This window comes from Scyliorhinus torazame, chromosome 29 (assembly GCF_047496885.1).
Source record: "Scyliorhinus torazame isolate Kashiwa2021f chromosome 29, sScyTor2.1, whole genome shotgun sequence".
In the NCBI taxonomy this organism is placed as follows: Eukaryota; Metazoa; Chordata; class Chondrichthyes; order Carcharhiniformes; family Scyliorhinidae; genus Scyliorhinus; species Scyliorhinus torazame.
Window position 1 is genome coordinate 29,923,014 of NC_092735.1, and position 16,047 is coordinate 29,939,060.

Consider the following 16,047-nt stretch of genomic DNA (forward strand, 5'->3'; position numbering starts at 1 on the left):
AGAACATGGAATAAACTTAGAAAACACGTGCAAGAGATTACTTGCCCATTCCTTCCACATAAACCTGAGGTAGGACTCCACTAGATACCGGTCGCCTCCAGCTTCTTGGCCGAATAGGAAATGGCAGAATATTCCTCTGTGGGGGGCATCGCACCTGCCGACCTTACAAACATGCATTTCCCATCCGATGTGCTCCTCCCTAATTGGGAGGACAGAGGCTCATAATGATCGGATTGTAGTGTTACTGATCCAGTAAATTCATTGAGGGAAATAAAAACAGCTTAGGGATATATGTATATAGCACATTTAACATTGTGAATGAACCTACGGTTTCAAAGCTTGTATTGTTTTTGAGACAGACGCTAATCAAAAAGGTAAACCGAGAAAGAAACCTGACTTTTCCCGTTTCTCAGAAAACTAAGACTGAAATTGAGATTGAAAATTTCCGGAGTCACTGAAACAGGATGAAACAGATAAAGAAGCAGAGAGCCATAAGAGTTCAGGTGTTAGTGATTCCGATGGTGCAGTACAGGCAGGTTGAAGACAGAGGAATAGATCCAAAAGCTAAGAACAGACAAATATACAGTGCTGCTGCTATCTGTTAATTGAAAATAACATTGGTGAATCTGCACCATCCAGACCTTCATAAGCAGAGTTGAAGAGGCTCCGCCATTTTTGTTGAATATAATGCCCCATAGATCTCAGGCTGGTTGTGTTCTGGTGTCGGCTGGGGACCAGGCTAAGTCTTAGAAGAGGGAGAGCTGAAATTCTTTGAGAGGCAGTTTTGAAGGACCTTTTAGGTAAGATTGATGATGTATGTGCTGAGTGGGCGGCCCAGTTAATTCGTAAGATCTTTCTTAGTTGTATCTTCCATTTAGCGTGTAACTTAGAGTTTATAATTTGCCTGTTAATTCCCATTTAATATCTGCTGATTCGGAGTATAGCTGATTACTGAAGATAGTGGCCGGCATTTTCCAACCCGCTCCTGCTGGTAGGATCTTCCGTCCCGCCGACAGCGAACCCCTGCCGTGGGTCTATGGGTGGCGCGGGGGGGGGCGACACATACAATGGGAAATCCCGTTGACAATGACGAGACCATAGGTTCCTGACACCACCCATGGTGGGCAGTGGCTCTCTCATGGTAATCTTTTTGTTTTAATCCAAGGAATCTTGTGGCTTTGTTTTCTTTTCTGTCAATAACTGGAATTTCGAATTTGTTCCTTTATTACAAAAAAAATCTTACTGTTCTCGAGCACGGCTGTGACAATGTAGTAAAACATCTCAAAGAACGTCCCAGGTGCATTACTTTAAAAAAGGAGATATTAGTCACATGATCAAAGAGTTTGAAGCAGTGTCTCAGAGGAGGAAAGACAGTGCCCAGTGGTCCAGTGGTGTACCACAGAGATCGCTGCTGGATCCTCGCTGTTTGTAGTGTACATTAATGATCTAGGATGGGAATGTGGGGGGTAGGGTCAGTCAGCTCGCAGGTGACGCGTAAATTTGTGGTGTGGCAAATCGCGAGGAGGAAAGCCTCAGATGACAGGGCGATATAGGCGGGTTGGTCAGAGGGGCAGAACAGTGGCAAATGCAATTTAACCCTGGAAATCGTGAGGTGATGCAGTTTAGGAAGACGAACAAGGCAAGGGAATACACAATGAATGGTAGGATGCTGGGAAGCACAGAGGACCAGAGGGGCATTTGGGGACATGTCCGCAGGTCCCTGAAGGCAGCAGGACAGGTAGGTAAGGTGGTTAAGAAGGCTTATGGGATACTTGCCTTTATTAGCCGAGGCATAGAATATAAGAGCAGGGAGGTTATAATGGAGCTGTATAAAACGCTCGCTAGGCCCCAGCTGGAGTACTGAGTGCACTTCTGCTCGCCACACTATAGGAAGGATGTGATTGCGCGAAAGAGGGTGCAGAGGAGATCCACCAGGATGTTGCCTATGCTGGAACGTTTCAGCTATGAAGAGAGGCGGGTTAGGCCGGGGTTGAGGGGGGACCTGATTGAGGTGAACAAAATTAAGATGGGCATAGATGGGGTAGATCGGAAGAAACCTTTTCCTTTAGAAGAGGTGTCAATGATCCTGGGAACTCAGATTTAAGGTAATGGGCAGGAGATCAGAGGGAATTTGAGGAAAAACCTTTTCACGGAGAGATGGGAATCTGGAACCCGCTGCCTGAAAGGGTGGGAGAGGCGGGCACCCTCACATTTAAGAAACATTTAGATGCGCATTTGAAACGCAAGAGCCTTACACGGCTACGGACCGATAGGGGCGACGGATTAGATAGGGGCTCGAAGCTGGTGCAGAGACGTTGGGCCAAAGTGCCTCTATCTGTGCTGTAAAACCCTGTGACAAAGGAGTTCAGACAGCACAGGGGGTGATTAGTGAATGGGACTTGGTTCCAGTTACGACGCCACGCAGCAGAGATTGAGATTCCGATTTACTGTCACGTGTACCGAGGTACAGTGAAACGTGTTGTGCTGCGTCCGGTTCAGGCAGGTCGTTCCACACCTGAAAAGCAGAGGACGTACGATAAAAGTTTCGGATGTCCTCGAGTCTGGAGGGCAGAACGTGGGAGACCAGCCAGGAGCGCATTGGCAGAGTTGCGTTGGGAGGACACACTAGGGAACGTGAACACAAATCCCACCAGGACAACTGGAGAATTGGAATTTTTAAAATCTTCTACTGCAAGCTGGGTCTCAGCAAAAATGGCCTTGAAACACTCGGATTGTCTTAAAATCCCAACTGTTTACTAATGGTCTTTAAGATAGGAAACCTGACATTCTCATTCAGTGTCCATCTATTGGTGACCCTCATTCTCAGTTAACTCTGAACCATCCTCTGAAATGATCGAGCAAGCCTCAGAGTTATATCATAGAATTCACACTGCAGAAGGAGGCCATTCGGCCCATCGAGTCTGCACCGGCCCATGGAAAGATCATCCTGCCTAAGCCCACACCTCCACACTATCCCCGTAACCCCACCTAACCTTTTTGGACACCAAGGATAATTTAGCACGGCCAATCCACCCAACCTGCACATCTTTGGACTGTGGGAGGAAACTGGAGCACCCGGAGGAAACCCACGCACACACGGGGAGAACGTGCAGACTCCGCACAGACAGTGACCCAGCGGGGAATCGAACCTGGGACCCTGGAGTTGTGAAGCCACAGTGCTGACCGCTGTGCTACTGTGCTGCCCAGGCAATATGGAGGACGATGAATCCACATTTTAGGAATAAATGCGAAGAAGAACATTGTGCTGCACTCAATTGGGCAGCACGGTAGCATTGTGGATAGCACAATTGCTTCACAGCTCCAGGGTCCAAGGTTCGATTCCGGCTTGGGTCACTGTCTGTGCGGGGTCTGCACATCCTCCCCGTGTGTGCGTGGGTTTGCTCCGGGTGCTCCGGTTTCCTCCCACAGTCCAAAGATGTGCAGTTTAGGTGGATTGGCCGTGATAAATTGCCCTTAGTGTCCAAAATTGCCCTTAGTGTTGGGTGGGGTTGCTGGGTTCTGGGGATAGGGTGGAGGTGTTGACCTTGGGCGGGGTGCTCTTTCCAAGAGCCGGTGCAGACTCGATGGGCCGAATGGCCTCCTTCTGCCCTGTAAATTCTGTGATAATTACTGTGACTCAATTGGGAGCACGATGGCCTTTGAGTCAGAGGGCTTGCGACTCACTCGAGGACTGTTAGGTTCTTTTGCAAACGCAAACGCCCAACAAGGATTGGTAAAACAATGTGAGTTCTATCCCTGATTTTCAGGGCGCCGGTTGTCAACAGGGGAGCTGTGTTTGGACTGTGCCTGAGCCCTTGTTCGATGAGCAATAGGGTCACGAGATGTTTCTGGTTTCAATGGGTCACGTTTCAGCGATGTTTTTTTACACGCTCTTGGTTGCATGCTGTCCGGCCTCTGGTTGTGGCTTCACGTGACCCCCAACCACTTGTCCCGACTTCTGCTTTCTCCAGTGTCCCCTGGTGACGCATGTCCTGCGCAGAGCATTAACAGCTGCGCAATATCTGGGTGCGCGTGTGTGTGTGGCGTCACCGCCTGCGTTGCATTCTAGGTTTGCCTGAATTGGCTATCGTGCCAATGGTGGATGAATTGCACTTCGACTGTAGGCTCTATCGACCTGCTAATACGGCTGTGTGCTTCTCAACCAATCCCGTTCTCCTGCGCCATAAATTGTTGTTTGAAATTTAACATTCTTGCATTTGTCCTGATGAGTGCGAGGCAAAAAGCTTCGGCGACATGTCTCTCTTTTGCACAAAATTCAGGTTCTGCCCGACTAAATTTCCACTTTATGTTGGGGCAATTTTATTTCCTGCAGTCCAGAGATGTGCGGCTCAGGTGGGTTGACCACTTTCAATTGTCCAAAAGGTTAATGGAGGGTTGCGGGGTCACCGGAATAGGTTAGGAGAGTGGGCCGAGGTAGATCGCTCTTTCGGAGGGTAGACCCGATGGGTCAAATGACCCTAGCCAATCAAAGGCCAGAGAGATCCTTCCTGAGGTGTGGAGCCTGGGATTGGCTGCAGTTTTCCAGGTGGGCTCTGACTATGATCCGATACAAACGCTTCTTTCTGTGGGAAGAGGCGGGGTTTATTCCAGAGGAGGGCAGCCAATCCGGAGAAACCCAAATTTTACCTTTGAATGAAACAAGCCCACGCGGATCAAGGGCAATTAGGGATGTGCAGACAAATGCTGGACCCGCCCCAGTGGCGGCCACATCCCGTGAGGCAGGAATAAAATCAGAGGGGAGGGAAAGGGATTCCCGCGAAAAGGAGCACTTACCTCACGGTTATTATCTGCCCAGGGTCCAGGACTATCCCATTCATCTGGGCAATAAAGATGGCCGCCACTGCCTCGTACAAGGCCGTTCCATCCATGTTTATAGTGGCCCCAATTGGAAGCACAAATCTGGTCACCCGTTTGTCAATGTGCAAGTTTTCTTCGAGGCATCGAAATGTCACAGGTAATGTACCGGCACTGTGTGAAGGAGAGATAGGGACATTATTGACTGTCCCAGAGATTAGGTACAGAGCGATACTCTCTCAATACTGCCCAACCGAACACTCCCAGAGCTGTTACTGAGTAAAGCTTCCTCTACACTGTCTACATCAAACACTCCCAGGACAGGTACAGCACGGGGTTAGATACAGAGTAAAGCTCCCTCTACACTGTCTCCATCAAACACTCCCAGGACAGGTACAGCACGGGGTTAGATACAGAGTAAAGCTCCGTCTGCACTGTCCCCATCAAACACGCCCAGGACAGGTACAGCACGGGGTTAGATACAGAGTAAAGCTCCCTCTACACTGTCTCCATTAAACACTGCCAGGACAGGTACAGCATGGGGTTAGATACAGAGTAAAGCTCCCTCTACACTGTCCCCATCAAACATTCCCAGGACAGGTACAGCACGGGGTTAGATACAGAGTAAAGCTTCCTTTACACTACCCCATCAAACACTCCCAGGACAGGTACAGGACGGGGTTAGATACAGAATAAAGCTCCCTCTAAACTGTCCCCATCAAACACTCCCAGGACAGGTACAGCACGAGGTTAGATACAGAGTAAAGCTCCCTCTACACTGTCCCCATCAAACACTCCCAGGACAGGTACAGCACGGGGTTAGATACAGAGTAAAGCTCCCTCGACACTGTCCCCCTCAAAGACTCCCAGGACAGGTGCAGCACGGGGTTAGATACAGAGTAAAGCTCCCTCTACACTGTCCCCATCAAACACTCCCAGGACAGGTATAGCACTGGGTTAGATACAGAGTAAAGCTCCCTCTACACTGTCCCCAGCAAACACTCCCAGGACAGGTACAGCACGGGGTTAGATACAGAGTAAAGCTCCCTCTACACTGTCCCCATCAAACACTCACAGGACAGGTACAGCACGGGGTTAGATACAGAGTAAAGCTCCCTCTACACTGTCCCCAGCAAACACTCCCAGGACAGGTACAGCACGGGGTTAGATACAGAGTAAAGCTCCCTCTACACTGTCCTCAGCAAACACTCCCAGGACAGGTACAGCACGGGGTTAGATACAGAGTAAAGCTCCCTCTACACTGTCCCCAGCAAACACTCCCAGGACAGGTACAGCACGGGGTTAGATACAGAGTAAAGCTCCCTCTACACTGTCCCCAGCAAACACTCCCAGGACAGGTACAGCACGGGGTTAGATACAGAGTAAAGCTCCCTCTACACTGTCCCCATCAAACACTCACAGGACAGGTACAGCACGGGGTTAGATACAGAGTAAAGCTCCCTCTACACTGTCCCCAGCAAACACTCCCAGGACAGGTACAGCACGGGGTTAGATACAGAGTAAAGATCCCTCTACACTGTCCCCAGCAAACACTCCCAGGACAGGTACAGCACGGGGTTAGATACAGAGTAAAGCTCCCTCTACACTGTCCCCAGCAAACACTCCCAGGACAGGTACAGCACGGGGTTAGATACAGAGTAAAGCTCCCACTACACTGTCCCCAGCAAACACTCCCAGGACAGGTACAGCACAGGGTTAGATACAGAGTAAAGCTCCCTCTACACTGTCCCCATCAAACACTCCCAGGACAGGTACAGCACAGGGTTAGATACAGAGTAAAGCTCCCCCTACACTGTCCCCATCAAACACTCCCAAGACAGGTACAGCACAGGGTTAGATACAGAGTAAAGCTCCCTCTACACTGTCCCCATCAAACTCTCCCAGGACAGGTACAGCACGGGGTTAGATACAGAGTAAAGCTCCCTCTACACTGTTCCCAGCAAACACTCCCAGGACAGGTACAGCACGGGGTTAGATACAGAGTAAAGCTCCCTCTACACTGTCCCCAGCAAACACTCCCAGGACAGGTACAGCACGGGGTTAGATACAGAGTAAAGCTCCCTCTACACTGTCCCCAGCAAACACTCCCAGGACAGGTACAGCACGGGGTTAGATACAGAGTAAAGCTCCCTCTACACTGTCCCCATCAAACATTCCCAGGACAGGTACAGCACGGGGTTAGATACAGAGTAAAGCTCCCTCTACACTGTCCCCAGCAAACACTCCCAGGACAGGTACAGCACGGGGTTAGATACAGAGTAAAGCTCCCTCTACACTGTCCCCATCAAACACTCCCAGGACAGGTACAGCACGGGGTTAGATACAGAGTAAAGCTCCCTCTACACTGTCCCCATCAAACACTCCCAGGACAGGTACAGCACGGGGTTAGATACAGAGTAAAGCTCCCTCTACACTGTTCCCATCAAACACTCCCAGGACAGGTACAGTACGGGGTTAGATACAGAGTAAAGCTCCCTCTACACTGTCCCCATCAAACACTCCCAGGACAGGTACAGCACGGGGTTAGATACAGAGTAAAGCTCCCTCTACACTGTCCCCATCAAACACTCCCAGGACGGGTACAGTACGGGGTTAGATACAGAGTAAAGCTCCCTCTACACTGTCCCCATCAAACACTCCCAGGACAGGTACAGCACGGGGTTAGATACAGAGTAAAGCTCCCTCTACACTGTTCCCATCAAACACTCCCAGGACAGGTACAGTACGGGGTTAGATACAGAGTAAAGCTCCCTCTACACTGTCCCCATCAAACACTCCCAGGACAGGTACAGCACGGGGTTAGATACAGAGTAAAGCTCCCTCTACACTGTCCCCATCAAACACTCCCAGGACAGGTACAGCACGGGATTAGATACAGAGTAAAGCTCCCTCTACACTGTCCCCATCAAACACTCCCAGGACAGGTACAGCACGGGGTTAGATACAGAGTAAAGCTCCCTCTACACTGTCCCCATCAAACACTCCCAGGACAGGTACAGCACGGGGTTAGATACAGAGTAAATCACCCTCTACACTGTCCCCATCAAACACTCCCAGGACAGGTACAGCACGGGGTTAGATACAGAGTAAAGCTCCCTCTACACTGTCCCCATCCATGCTGTAAACTTCTATGATTCTATTGCGGGCAACTGGGACTAGTTTAATGGTAAAAAACTGGGCGGCATGGACTGGTTGGGCCGAAGTGCCTGTTTCCATGCTGTAAACTTCTATGATTCTATTGCGGGCAACTGGGACTAGCTTAATGGTAAAAAACTGGGCGGCATGGACTGGTTGGGCCGAAGGGCCTGTTTCCATGCTGTAAACTTCTATGATTCTATGATTCTAGGTACAGCATGGGGTTAGATACAGAGTAAAGCTCCCTCTACACCGTCCCCATCAAACACTCCCAGGACAGGTGCAGCACGGGGTTAGATACAGAGTAAAGCTCCCTCTACACTGTCCCCATCAAACACTCCCAGGACAGATACAGCGCGGGGTTAGATACAGAGTAAAGCTCCCTCAACACTGTCCCCATCAAACACTTCCAGGACAGGTACAGGACGGGTTTAGATACAGAGTAAAGCTCCCTCTACACTGTCTCCATCAAACACTCCCAGGACAGGTACAGCACGGGGTTAGATACAGAGTAAAGCTCCCTCTACACTGACCCATCAAACACCCCAGGGCAGGTACAGCACGGGGTTAGATACAGAGTAAAGCTCCCTCTACACTGACCCATCAAACACTCCCAGGACAGGTACAGCACGGGGTTAGATACAGAGTAAAGCTCCCTCTACACTGTCCCCATTAAACACTCCCAGGAAAGGTACAATACGGGGTTAGATACAGAGTAAAGCTCCCTCTACACTGTCCCCATCAAACACTCCCAGGACAGGTACATCACGGGGCTAGATACAGAGTAAAGCTCCCTCTACACTGTCCCCATCAAACACTCCCAGGACAGGTTCAGCATAGTTAACATTTGGAATCAACCTTGAAAAAAAGCACCTGCTTCCTCTTTTGATTGACACAAGAGTCAGTTTGTACCTAGACGCTGTTCCGAGAGCTGTGATCCAGGCTTGAAATATTCCACCACAGAATGTGAGTGGGTTCTTCCTCGTGATGATGAAATAAATGGAAGGCAGAATGAACGCACCGTGGATGATTAGACCGACCATCACGGTCACCATGTACATTCCCAGCTGCCGAGCTACGACCTCCAGGTCCTTGATCTCTGCAATCTTCCCACAGATCAGAGAGGCAATCCCAAGAGGAGAATACCTGCCAAACAGAACACACCACTCATCAGCCTGGTCTCTGCTTTGATTGGCTGCCCAGTGGCCGGACTGGTTTAGCACAGTGGGCTAAACAGCTGGGTTGTAATGCAGAACAAGGCCAGCAGCGTGGGCCCAATTCCCGCACCAGCCTCCCCGAAGAGGCGCTGGAATGTGGCGACTCGGGGCTTCTCGCAGGAACTTCATTGAAGCCTACTCGTGGCAATAAGTGATTATTATTATTATTATTATTTGGGTGAGGCAAGATTCATGATGGTTCCTTTGCTCAGGGTGGAGATCCTCGATGGGCCATCGTGGTCAATGATACACCAGGCCCACCATTCTCCTTCTGAAGGGCAAACCAGGTGTCAGCTGTAGCTCAATGGGAGCCACTCTTGTGGCAAACGATTGTGGGTTTATGTCCCACCCCAAGAGACTAGAGTACTTCATCTCAGTTCATGGGCCCAGCGCAGTACTGAGGGAGTGCCACACTGTCAGAGGTGCCATATTTCAGCTGGTCACCTCTGTCTTCTCAAAGATCCCATAGTACAACGAAGAGCAGGAGGTGTTCTCCTTGATGTCCTGGATGATAGTTATTCCTTTACCAACATCATCCAAAACAGATAAGAGAGTCATTGCTACTCTTGGGATCTTGCTGTGCCCCAATTTGTCGCTGTGTTTTCCTACTTTGCAACTACACTTCATAAGAACCGCATTGGCTGGAAAGTGCTTTGCGATGTCCCGAGGTTGTGAAAGGCACGGTAGAACCTAGAGAATCTCCAACAGGTCTGGCACAGAAGGAGGCCATCCAGCCCACCATGTCCCATGCTGGCTGGCTGCCACTCAGCTGGTCTCACCGTTCCCATCAACCCTGAAAATCCTAGCCTGACAATGATCGAATTCCCTTTCGAAAGTCCTGGTCGAATCTGCTTCCACCACACTCGGGGGCAGCGCGCTCCCCGTCCTAACTCCTGGCCGTTTCTCCCTTTGCCAATCACCTGAATTCGGTGCCCTGGTTCTCGAACTGGCCGCCAACGGGAACAGTTTCTCTGGACTCTGTCCAAACCCTTCATGGATTTGAACACCTCGATCAAATCTCCTCTCAACCTTCTCCTCTCGAAGGACAACAGCCCCAGACGCACCAATCTATCCACATAGCTGCAGCTCCTCATCCCTGGAACCATTTTCATTAATAATAATATAATAAAAATATTTATTATTGTCACATGTACATTAACACTGCAATGAAGTTATTGTGAAAAGCCCCTAGTCGCCACACTCCGGCACCTGTTTGGGTACATGGAGGGAGAATTCAGAATGTCCAATTCACCTAACCCGCACATCTTTGGACTGTGGGAGGAAACCGGAGCACCCGGAGGAATCCCACGCACACACGGGGAGAACGTGCAGACTCCGCACAGACAGTGACCCAAGCCGGGAATCTAACCCGGGTCCCTGGCGCTGTGAAGGAACAGTGCTAACCACTGTGCTGCCGTGTCGCCTTTGCTCTCTGCAGTCTTTCTAATGCCTGCACGTCCTTCCGAAAAAGTGTGTATTGAGAACAGTGCTCTAGTTGAGGCTGAATCAGTGTTTTATAAAAGTTCACCAGAACCTCTTTTCCTTTTTCCTCTATTTATAAAGCGCAGGATCCTTCCGTCTCTTATTAACCACTTTCTCAACCTGCCCTGCCACTTATTCATGATTTGCACACATATATCCCCCACCCCACCAGCTCCCTCTACGCCTGATTCGGTGGCCTCCACCCTTGCACGTCACGCTAGCTTTCCGCGTGGTGTAAACCAGCCTTACCACATGATCATTAAAACCAGATTCATGATGATCTCATTGAGAACATTGAAGAATTCGGCCATGACACGTGCCCTTTCTCCCATCTTCCCCATGCATATACCGAACGCAATGAAGAATCCGATCAGGCCTAGGAGGCAAAAGACAACACAAGTCAAACAATTGTAATTAGAAGTACAATAAGGTGGTCATAATATCAGGCTAGAACAGGGTGGATCATCTTTGCTTCAAGAGCTTTCAATGCCCTGACGTTCTAATTCAAATAAAGAGCTGTCAATGAATTAGGGCAGTATGATAGCACAATGGTTAGCACAGTCAGTTCACAGCTCCAGGGTACCAGGTTCGATTCCTGGCTTGGGGTCACTGTCTGTGCGGAGTCTGCACGTTCTCCCCGTGTGTGCGTGGGTTTCCTCCGGGTGCTCCGGTTTCCTCCCACAGTCCAAAGATGTGCAGGTTGGGTGGATTGGCCATGATAAATTGCCCCTTGGTGTCCAAAAAGGTTAGGTGGGGTGACTGGGTTATGGGGATAGGGTGGAGACGAGTGCTTAAGTAGGGTGCTCCTTTCAAGGACCGGTGCAGACTAGATGGGCTGAATGGCCTCCTTCTGCACTGTAAATTTTATGGTAATTAAGTTTTGCCTTTGTCGCCGCGACAGTCATTGTCACGCTGGGATTAGCCAACTCAGCAAAGATTAGGATTCAATTCAGAACCTTCTGATCCACTAGACCTATTAGACATTAAAGAAAGATAGGCCAATTGAGATATTGATGAGCTGTGAAGCGTCAAAGAGTCGTTATGGTGCAGAATGAGGCCATTCAGCCCATTGAGTCCATGCTGGTCCCCAGTAGGGCAATCCCCTTCCCTTGCTTTATCCCCGTAACCCTCAAAGTGTCCATTCAAATTTCCTTGTGAAATCATCAATTATCTCCACTTCCACCACTCTCATTGGCAGCGAGTTCCAGCTCATTGCTATTCGCGGCCTAAATGTGCTCTTTGTGACATCCCCTCCCCTTGCATCCCTTGCTCAAAATCTTAAATCTCTGTCCCCCCTCGCCCTTGTATCATCAGCTAACGTGAACAGCTTTTCTTTGTCTTACCTTGGGCGCCATCTTTCGGAAGTGAAATGGAATGAAATGAGAATCGCTTATTGTCACAAGTAGGCGTCAATGAAGTTACTGTGAAAAGCCCCTAGTCGCCAGATTCCAGCGCCTGTTCGGGGAGGCTGGTACAGGAATTGAACCGTGCTGCTGGCCTGCCTTGATCTGCTTTCAAAGCCAGCGATTTAGCCCAGTGCTAAACCAGCGCCTGCTCCCTGCACCCGACTCAGGATGCCCCTCGCAAGGTTTGCCGGCCTCGTCACGCCTCGCAATCTGCATCCCGCCCAATGAGGTTAGGATCCAAATTTGCATATTCAAGTGAGTTGTTAGTCTCACTTGAGTACGCCTAGGCTGTTTCTACCAAGCACCCGGGATCGAATGGCCTCGCCTCGGAGACCCCGAGCGGGCGCCGTCTAGCACCAGATCCCACACACGTGGACCAGGCGTACCAGCACTTGGAAGGGTCTCCCAGGGGGATCGGGGGCCCGTGGGTAGTTGGGCTCTGGGCAGAGTGGTACCCTGGCACCGATACCACCTGTGCACCTTGGCACTGCCAGCTTAGCACCCTGGCACTGCCAGCTTTCGCCTCCACTCTGGCAGTGCCAGGGCACCAAGAGGCAATGCCAGGTGCCAGGCTGGCAGTACCAAGTTGCCCAGGTGGCATCATGCCCATTCCAGGGATCGGTGCCCTGCCCCTATGAGGTGGGGTGCGGGGGTGGGCTCAGTGACACCGTTATTGGTGTGCTGGATCATCCGGAGGCCGGAGGTGGTGCCAGAGATTGGCGAGTGGTGCTTTCAGCAAAAATAAGTCCAGTGAATCTAGTGTAACTCAGTTTTGGAGCGTGGATTAAATTTTATCGAGGTAGTGCCACTGTGTACAATCACCATATGGTTTACAGTCTATAAATTCTCTTGCTATCTGTGCTCAATATTTATTTTTACATTTTGCAATTTCCTCAGGAAGGGAATAACAGCATTATCCTCTATCCTTCCACTCCAATATCACACCTGAAGTACTCTCCCATTAAGACATTTATTAAAGTTGTAGCCCCAGTTATGGGCTCCATTAATAAAACAAGAACGCAAGGTTGAGCACAGAATTAACCCTGGGGCCCTCTCTGTGCAAGTGTCGGTCACCATTCTTCCATCTTCTGGCCTTTGCCTTCATCACCAGTGAAGGAACTCCCATCTTCCAATATGGCGGCATTGTTTCGCAGAATCCCTCTGTGAAATCAATTGAGTTAATTAGCTAGTGAACCGAGCGCTGTACCTAGAACATTCATGCCCCATTTGAGTTCCAGGTGCTTTTCTGTGACGAAGATATGTCGGGCATTGACACCAGGGAGGGTTCCGTTCCGGTAGGAAGCGTTGGCCATGAGGGCGTGAGTCACGTTGTCAGACTTGGTGTCATCAGCGAGAGAGACTGGAACCTTCTTTGATACTGTTTGTACCTAGTTGAGGGGCCCAAATCAATTTGGTTAGCAAAATAAGCGTATTACTGAAACAATTTCGAACAATAGCCTTTTTTTTATTAAATTCCATTTGAAATATGGTGCCACACCAGATGCATGCTGGGATTGTTTAATCCATGCAGAGAGATGATTTTAAAATGGTTACCCAGGCAACAGTAGAATGGAAGTAGGCCAATCCAATTGGCGCTGATTTAAAGACGTCCTGTACAAGGAATTGACAACCACAGAGCATGGTTTAGATACCAAACAGCTAATGACAAGGATGATGTAAAGCTGCATTTAACGTGGCCTCCTCCCCATGTGACCACCTAAAATGATGTCCAGCAAGGGATGCTGGGAAAAGTGGTCAGGTTCTATGGGCAAGCAGGCTGCAGAATTCAGGTTAAGACACACTGTGGTTTAGACAGGCGCAACGCGCACATGTCAGGTGGCTAGACCCCCCCCCCCTCCCCCCACATTCCTGTGTCCACCCCCGATCCATTCCCCGTAACAGGGAGGGGTGAGGGGGTAGGGAGTGGCGGGTAAGGTGCCCACCAGCTCACCTGCCTTTAGGCCTCTCGAGAGCCTTAATGGCTAATCAATCGGCCTCCACTCCGTAATAAGACGTGTAGCGGAAGGCAAGAGTGGGAAGGCCATTTTATTCGTCAACTTTGTCGAAAAGGCAGGAAGGTCGGGGGAAGGACACAACGTTCGGTTGTGGGGGTGGAGGGGGGTCGTTGTTCTGTGTGCATCGTGGGCAACCCACACAAGATGTCACATCCACGCCTGTGCTCCCCACCTGGTCACTAAAATTACCCCCTGCTCCCCTCTGCGCTCCCCATCCTCCACAGTACCTGATTCAAAACCCCCCCCCCAACCTAAAGGATTTACGTGGGTCAGGCTCACATCCTCGATATCCATGGGCCCGCTTGCAGCCCCCACAGGGGCCTACCGTTGAGTTCTGACCAAAGTGGCCGGCCACTCTCGAGAGCGGGTCTTTCGCGCACCCACGGGTGGCGGTCCGACCCTCAGCTGCTCGTGGTCGCTGCGGGGCAGCCTTCTTTAAGGTTGGTCGGTTTGGACCTGACCTTTAAGCCCCCCCCCTGCTCCCAATACCCTACATTTTATAAAACCCAGCCCATGGAGACACTTTCAACAGTCACACTTGAAGTCAACGTCACGGCCAATAATATTGTTCGCCCAACCCATAGGACATCTATCTTGATGACTTACACCAACAATTTGCATTCGTATTGCGCCTTTAATGGAGTAAAAGTTCCCCAAGGTTGGGAAGTCTTACCTGACAATGTTTGTCAATAGGCCACAGGGTAAGATAACCATGGCAAGCTCACTCACAGAGGAGACGAGTAGAAACTGTTTTCTCATGTAAAAGGATCAAGGACGAGAGGGGCACACATTTAAAGTGATTTTCAAGAGAAGCAAACGTGTGATGCGAGTGAAAGCACGTTCAGGCGGCGAGTGGCTGGGACCTGGAATGCACGGCCTGGAAGTGTGGTGGAGGCAGGTTCAATCGAGGCAGTCACGAGGGCATTAGATGATTATTTGAATCGAAACAATGTGCAGTACAGGGGTTAATGGGGAAAAGGCACTAAGTCATGATGCTCTTTCGGGAGCCGGAGTAGACACGATGGGCCGAATGGCCTCCTTCCCCACCGTGACAATTTCGTCATTCTGCGATACTTAAATCGGTAGGTTTTAGAGAGCGAGAGAAAGGGTGAGGGAGAGAAATGCAGAACTCAGGACCCCGGCAGCTGAAGCCGCCTAAAGGTGGAGGGAGGGAGGGGAGGGGGTATTTAGGGAGAGTGTTCTGGAGGTTAGAACCAACGTAGCTTGAGCCTGCCTCTAACGGGGGCCACAGAGAGGAACGGAATGGAGGATTGTCAGATTATCCGAGGAATTTACAACTGAAGGATGGGAGAAACCATGGAGGAATTTACGTGACTTGGGTGAGGTTGGAGATGAAACTATTCGTTTCCAGTGATTCAGAAGAGCTGCCTCGGATTGCTGCCTGGCCCAGAACTCAATGCTGGGTGTGGCTAAAATGTGGCTGGGGAGGCCGCAGTTCGGAATGCTGGATGGGACAGTGTTTTGGGACCTTTACTCCAGTTCAGCGGTGGGCAACCCAGAGCCTGGGGGCCACATTGCGGCCCCTCTGGATTCTGAGTGGGGCCCACACGACATTTTATTGCCCGTTGCACAGGCGCAGGGCCGCCACATTCCGCTGATTTCCATCCGTGTCGTTTTTTTTTTCCTCCCGGATCGGCTGAAGTGATTTGCTCTTAAAGCGAGGGCGAGTGAAGTGAGGTGAGCGTTGATCGCTCACAACCTCGGCTGTGAGAGCCGTGCGCTCCCTCTGGTGTCCAATCAAAGTGCGATCATTTATTTTGTTTACACCATTTGAAGTCGATGATAGTTGACGGTGACGCAGTGGTTAGCGTTGCTGCCTCACAGCGATAGGGTTCGGTCCCGGCCTCGGGTGACTGTGTGGAGTCTGCGAGTCCTCCCCGTGCGTGCGTGGGTTTCCTCCGGGTGCTCCGGTTTCCTCCCACAGTCCAAACATGA

The 16,047-nt window shown here is 50.4% G+C and overlaps 1 protein-coding gene across 1 annotated transcript in view; it reads right to left on the reverse strand.

Annotated features, from left to right (window-relative positions):
• The window catches only part of LOC140403987 (excitatory amino acid transporter 2-like), a 172,863-nt gene that overhangs the window by 11,515 nt on the left and 145,301 nt on the right, over positions 1-16,047 (reverse strand). The window contains exons 5-8 of the mRNA XM_072492304.1: positions 13,284-13,464; positions 10,920-11,046; positions 8,884-9,117; positions 4,795-4,989 (exon numbers count right to left, since the gene is read on the reverse strand). Coding sequence (XP_072348405.1) covers positions 4,795-4,989; positions 8,884-9,117; positions 10,920-11,046; positions 13,284-13,464 — 737 coding nt within the window. The remainder of the gene's footprint in view (positions 1-4,794; positions 4,990-8,883; positions 9,118-10,919; positions 11,047-13,283; positions 13,465-16,047) is intronic.